The sequence below is a fragment of the Canis lupus genome, chromosome 24, assembly GCF_003254725.2.
Source record: "Canis lupus dingo isolate Sandy chromosome 24, ASM325472v2, whole genome shotgun sequence".
In the NCBI taxonomy this organism is placed as follows: domain Eukaryota; kingdom Metazoa; phylum Chordata; class Mammalia; order Carnivora; family Canidae; genus Canis; species Canis lupus.
This window is the reverse complement of record NC_064266.1, coordinates 47,187,693-47,193,692: the sequence shown is the minus strand read 5'-3', so window position 1 is coordinate 47,193,692 and position 6,000 is coordinate 47,187,693. Positions and strand designations below refer to the sequence as shown.

Here is a 6,000-nt window from a genome sequence, read left to right as displayed (position 1 = left end):
CCGCCGCCTCTGGGCCTCTGCCAGGATCATCTGTTTTCCTGAGGGCTCGGCGCTTGGGGAAGGAGCTGGCTCCCTTGCTACAGGGAGGAGGTGGGTGGTGGCAAAGTGGGAAAGTTTGCTTTTCAGCATCTGTCCCCGGTGTCCCCCTGGTCACTGGCCCAGGAGCTCGCCTGTGGCTGGAGCCCCGGACGTACACATCTGTGTGACCACAGGATGTCAACAGAGCATCAGGCTGGGGCCGCACCAGGGGCTCCGGCTCCCACTCCCCGAGCAGGGTGTCGGGAATGCCCCCGCCCGACGCGGAACCTCCGGCCAACTTCACGGTGACCCCCCCCCAGGACGGGCAGCCGCTCAGCTCCCCGAGCGTCGTGACCCGCAGGGCTGCATTCCGGGAGGTGCCCGGCCCACTCGCTGTGGGAAGCGTCACCATGTGGTTTCCCCAAAAAGGGACTCAATTTGCCCCACCCCAGCAGCTGTGACACTTCGGACCACACGCTGTGGACCTTGCGCCAGGCTCTGGGGGACACGACAGTGGCGGGGGAGCCAGGCCGGGAAGTGGGCTCCGGCCCCGTGTGCTGGGCTCCTGATGGGGAGGCATCATGCAGGAGCACTTTGGGGGCAGGAGGGGGGCTGAGGGCTCTGAGTTGGCCTTCGTGAATGGGCAGCAGCGCCCCGCTGGTTTCTCAGCTCAATGGTCGCTGCCAGCACGTGGGCGGGTGGCCGGGCGGGGAGGGCCCGGGGAGGGCGGCGGTCGGGCGCGGGCGCGGGCCTGCAGCTCCTGGGGACGCGAGCGAGCGCGAGGCCCGAGGCCCGGGTGCTGAAGGGACAGCACCCAGCGGCGGCCACGCGCAGGTCCTCTCTAGGCTGGAGCTGGGTGTTGTGTGCATCTGGATTTTTCCACTCTTCTCTTCCGGATCCCATCAGTGCAGTCTTGGCAAAGATGGCTTGAGCCTGAAAGCTTTCCCATCTATTTTTAAGTAAATGAAATTCCTGTCTCTTGCATGGAATTCACCCCAACGGAGCATTTGCAATGAACTGCGGCTTCCTTGGCTTGCAGGGGTGGAGGGCACTGTTGACCAGGTTGCTGACATCCTGACGAGGTGTGCGTGGCACAAAATGGAGCACGTACGTGTTCAAAGAGGCAGCTGCTGAGAGGACACCCTAAACAGAGGCAACAAAGATTTCCGAGCCTCGGTAGGGGATTCGTCTGCCAGAGCCTCTGGGAGACGTGACACAGCTGCCGGGGCAAGTGCTCCAGACAAGGGAGCAGGGGCTCAGGGAGGCACGGGGGTGCCTGCATCCCGACCAGGCTCCCCTCCGGCCCGGCGGGTGGTGCTCCCGCTGGAGGGGCCTCCTCCAGGACACCGCGAGGGCAACAGGTCTCCCCTAATGTCCCGGGACGCCGGGGAGCTTGGGCTCTGCTCCCATCTCTGTGCTCATATGTTTGCAAACATGATACCTGGGAATCGGTCCTCCTTCCTCTGTGAACCCACCCTCCCCACGCGCCCACTGCACAATCACGTGGAGCCCTGAGAAGAGGCTCCCTCCGGAGGAGCCATGCCCAGCTTAGGTGGCACCGCAGAGTCTGGGGCTCCCTCCTGACAGCCTGAGGGGCGCGAGGGCTGCTCAGAGGCCGGGGAGCAGAGGCAGCCTGCATGGGCAGCCTCTCTCTTTTTGCAGCGTGGGTGGTCATTCCGGCTGATGGGCTTCCCCCTCCTCAGCCGGGGCTCAGCAGGGGTGCACACGCTCAGGGCAACTGCAGCCACGGGGGGTGGGGGGGGTGGGGGGGGAGGGGGGGCTCGGGGCTCACTGGCTGAATGCTGGTGGTCGTAGCTCACGACCGGGCACAGAAGCAGGGAGGTGGGGGTCAAGAGTGTGGCCCCTGGGACGCACCTGTGTGCACAGGGGCACGTGGGGCACGCCATCCCCAACATTCCAGATGACTTACAAATGATCACTGTGCCTGCATCCACCATTCTGTTTCCTGCTGAATGTGGAAAAAAGGCCACCGGCCTCTAGCTTTGGAACTGAAAGGGCAAGCGGCACGGCTGATCCGGTGCCACGCACAGTAGTGTTTTATGAGCCACGTTACTGCTGAGGGCGGTGCCAGCTGCTGGCCAGGGCCTGCCTCAGTGGACCCCGCAGTACTGGGCAGATGCGGGAAGGTGCCGGATGTAGTCAGGGCGGCACCTGCAGCTGGCATCATCCAGGTGTGCAGAGGGAGGCTTCTGCGAGTGGGGGAGGAGGGTCGGTGGCGTGCACAGGGGCCTCTCAGGGGTTGAGGCAGGGGTTTGGCTTCCTAGAAGCAGGTGCCCGAATGACCCCCCACCCCCCAACCACGGCTCCCGGGCTGGGGGAGGCAACCTCTGTCCACTGCCCCTCAAGAGGACACCCCGCCACCTGTGTCCAGAGCCTGCCCTCCTTTGTCCTGGACGACGGCACCGGAGTCCCCACTGGCCTCAGGCCTGTCTCGTCCTGCAGCCCACCTCCAGTCCCCTGCCACAGGTCCTTTCTGGGGTCTGCAGAAGGAAGTCCAGGCCCCTTGGGGTCAGCCTCCCAGGCCTCACCTGTCTGGCCACCCGTGCCCCTCTCCCTGCCGCAGGGGCCTCTGCAAACCCTCCCTTTCCAGGCCTCCCTCCCCAAGGTCCAGCTCTGGCCACCTCTTAGGAAGTCTCCCCAGATGCCTCCCTCTGCACTCAGGGGACCTGGGTCTAGGCCCGCCCGGAGGCCAAGAGCGCTGGGACCCGGTGGGCTGGGCCCTCAAGGAGGGTCTAGCAAGGGCCCAGCCGCCCTCCGTCCTGCTCCCAGGTGTCCCCCCAGGGGTCCAGCTGCCGAGGTCCAGGCGCTGGCAGGGCTCCAGGGTCCAAGGGATGGCCGGGGCTGCTGGGACGGTGTGCCTGGCTGACCTGGGGTGACCAGGGCACCCGAGTGAGTGGGGGAGCGGGGTGGCCAGTGCCTGCAGCCGCTGAGCCGCCCTCCCACCTGCTGCCCCACCCCTCCTTCCCTCCTGTCCCCTCCCTCCCCTCCCCCTCCTCCCCTCCCTCCCCTCCCCCTCCTGTCCTCCCCTCCCGTCCTCCCCTCCCCCCTCCTCCCTCCCCTCCTTTCTTCCTGTCTCTCTGCACTCCCTCCCCTCCTGCCCCCCTCTCCCCTCCCTCCCCCTCCCTCCCCTCCCCTCCCCTCCTCTCACTCCCTCCCCTCCCTCCCCTCCCCTTCCCTCCTCCCCTCCCTCCCCTCCCCTTCCCTCCTCCCCTCCCTCCCCTCCCCTTCCCTCCTCCCCTCCCTCCTCCCCCCTCCTCCCCTCCCCTCCCCTCCCCTCCGCTCCCGCCCGCGCGGCGTCGCAGGGGTTAACGGGGGCGGGCCCAGGCGGCGGGCGGAGCCAGGTGGCCGCAGCGTCCCCCGCGCGCGGCCCGGGCCGGCAGGAGCGCGGAGCCGCCGCCGCCGCCGCTGGGCCATGCGGCTCCGGGGCCGGGGGCCTGGGCTCGGGCCCGCGCCGCCCCCCGCGCGCCTCCTGCGCTGAGCCCGCGCCCCGCGGCGCCGCCGGCACCATGGTGCAGAAGTCGCGCAACGGCGGCGTGTACCCCGGCCCGAGCGGGGAGAAGAAGCTCAAGGTGGGCTTCGTGGGCCTGGACCCCGGCGCGCCCGACTCCACCCGCGACGGCGCGCTGCTCATCGCCGGCTCCGAGGCCCCGAAGCGCGGCAGCATCCTGAGCAAGCCGCGGGCGGGGGGCGCGGGCGCGGGGAAGCCCCCGAAGCGCAACGCCTTCTACCGCAAGCTGCAGAATTTCCTGTACAACGTGCTGGAGCGGCCGCGCGGCTGGGCGTTCATCTACCACGCCTACGTGTGAGTCCCCGCGGTGCGGGTGCGGGGCGGGGCGGGGCGGGGTGCGGGGTGCATGGGGGGGTGCAGGGTGGGGGTGCAGGGTGCGGGGGTGCAGGTGCGGGTGCGGGGGTGCAGGTGCGGGTGCGGGGCGGGGGCCGCGGGGGCGCCCCCGCCTGAGACCCGCCGCCGCGCTCCCCGCTCCACCCGAGGGAGTCGGTCCGGGCGCCCGGGCCGGGGTGGGGGCGCCGCCTCCCTGCCGCCTCCCCGCCGCGGCCTGCTCGGGTGGCGTCGGCCCCTCCCCCGCGGGATGGGGAGCAGCGCGGCGCCCCAGCCTCCCCCCTCGGCCCAGGCCCCTCCCCACGGCCGCTGCGCGGAACAAAGGGCCGGAGGGAGGGAGGGTGGCGCTGCCAGTCCTGCCGCTGGGTCTGGGCTCCCCGGGCCCCCCTCTGCGCCCCCCCCTGCGCTGGGCTCCCCCAGGGAAGGGGCCGGGGCCGGGGCCGGGCGGGCGGGGGAAGCGCTGGGCCCGGCCTCCCGCAACCCCCAGGCCGCGGGCTCACGGCCCTCCTCGGCGAGCTGCCCCGGCCTAACTGGGGCGGGGGTGTCCTAATACCACCTGCGTCCCCAGCCCCGGGCTCCCCCTTGGCCCAGCCTGCGTCCCCCTCACCCTGACCTCTCTGCTGGGCCGAGCTGCAGGAGCAGGTGTATGCCCGAGGCTCGCGGCACGCTCTGGGCTCCGGGACCCCTCCTTGGTCGCTGGACACCCCGGAGGAGGGGTGCTGAGCCCTGAGCCCGCAGCCCACACCCCGCACCCCGGAAGGGGTTGTTGGTCCCCCCAGGCCCCGTCCGGGGAACGCCTGGCTCCCGGGGCAGGTCCAGTGACCTCAGGCCAGCGTGTGTGTGCACGAGTGCTCGCGTGTGCCCCGCGCCTCCAGGGGCTGCTGGTGGGTGGCCTGTGCCGCTGGGAGCACGTCTCTGAGCCAGCAGGCACCCCCTCCCCTCCCAGCCCGACTGGGACCGGGACTCGGCCATTTTGTGTGAAAGAGGCATTTTGGGATGGGAGCGAGGAGCAGATTCCGGGAAACCGTCTCCGACCATGTGCCCCCTGGGATGAGGGGTGTGGGCCCCATGAGTGTGTCCATGTACCTGGGTGTGTGCTCTGGATGGACCTCCATGGTGGGGGGAGACCCCGAGAGGAAATCCCAGGGGACAGGAGGGTGTCCCTGGAGAGACCATGGCCCTGGCAGGTGCCTTGGGCACTGTCCCCAGCCCCAGCACTGAGCCACCCTGGGAGTCCTGGGGGGGCAGGGGCTTTCTTGGCACCATGAGTGTCACCCCCCACCCCAGGGAGGCGACTCTGGCCCTCCCGTGTGGGCGTGCTCGGGCGTGCTGTTCATCCTTGGAAGATGTCTCCTCACCAGGGCCCTCCCATCAGCACGTCCCTCCCCGCCTGGGGGGACCAGCTCCGTGTCCAGGTCCTGCCCCGACTGCCGCGCGTGCTCAGAGCCCACCCCCACCGCCCAGCAGCCAGGTGCCCCGCTCTGGCCTGGGGAGGGTTTGCTGTGCTTTGGCCCACACGGCCCTGGCTGGCAGGACACGCTGCGGGGGTCTCCAGGCCTCGGGGGCTTCTCCCTGCCTGGGCCCCAGGTGCCCGGCCGCCTGCCTCCTGCCTCCTCAAAGCTGCAGCGCCCACAAAGGGACGCAGAGCAGGAGGGGAGGCCGGGTCAGGTTGCTGCTCGTGTGTGTGTGTGTGTGTGTGTGTGTGTGTGTGTGTGTGCACGTGAGCCAGGACACGCCTGTGGCCACGGCCCCCACGGCCCCCACGGCCCAGGCAGTCTGCCCTTGGGCCTGCGCAGCCCTTCGTGGCCTCCCCACTGAGGGCACGGGCTGCCTGAGCCCCCGTGCCCCCAGCTCCCTGGCTCGGGGAGGGCAGCCCCGCTGGCAGGGGGCTTTTTCTGGGGAGTGGGGGAGGCGGGGGGAGCAGCAGCTGTCGGGTGAGGCAGCCGAGTGTCGTCACAGCATCTGCGGCCTCGGCGTCCGTCGGGAGGGTGGGCACCACGGCTCCTTGCCCCCAGGGCCCGTGCAGAGGGGCTGCGGGGGGCGGTCGACTCCCAGGAGGCCCAGTGGGCTGGCCCCGGAGGGTGACACATGTCCCGCCCGCTTGTCACCCTTCCCAGGCCCCC

The 6,000-nt window shown here is 70.4% G+C and overlaps 1 protein-coding gene across 18 annotated transcripts in view; it reads left to right on the top strand.

The window, feature by feature from the left end:
* The first annotated feature begins 3,414 nt into the window (after nucleotides 1–3,414).
* KCNQ2 (potassium voltage-gated channel subfamily Q member 2) overlaps nucleotides 3,415–6,000 on the top strand; it is a 45,269-nt gene continuing 42,683 nt past the window's right edge. For 5 of the 18 annotated variants that reach the window (XM_025470689.3, XM_025470686.3, XM_025470683.3 and 2 more), the window contains exon 1: nucleotides 3,417–3,841. In XM_025470689.3, coding sequence (XP_025326474.1) covers nucleotides 3,546–3,841 — 296 coding nt within the window. In that variant the 5' untranslated portion in view covers nucleotides 3,417–3,545. Of the gene's footprint in view, nucleotides 3,842–6,000 lie in introns of all 18 variants that reach the window. The other 13 variants (XM_025470685.3, XM_025470682.3, XM_025470675.3 and 10 more) reach the window with 4 other exon arrangements.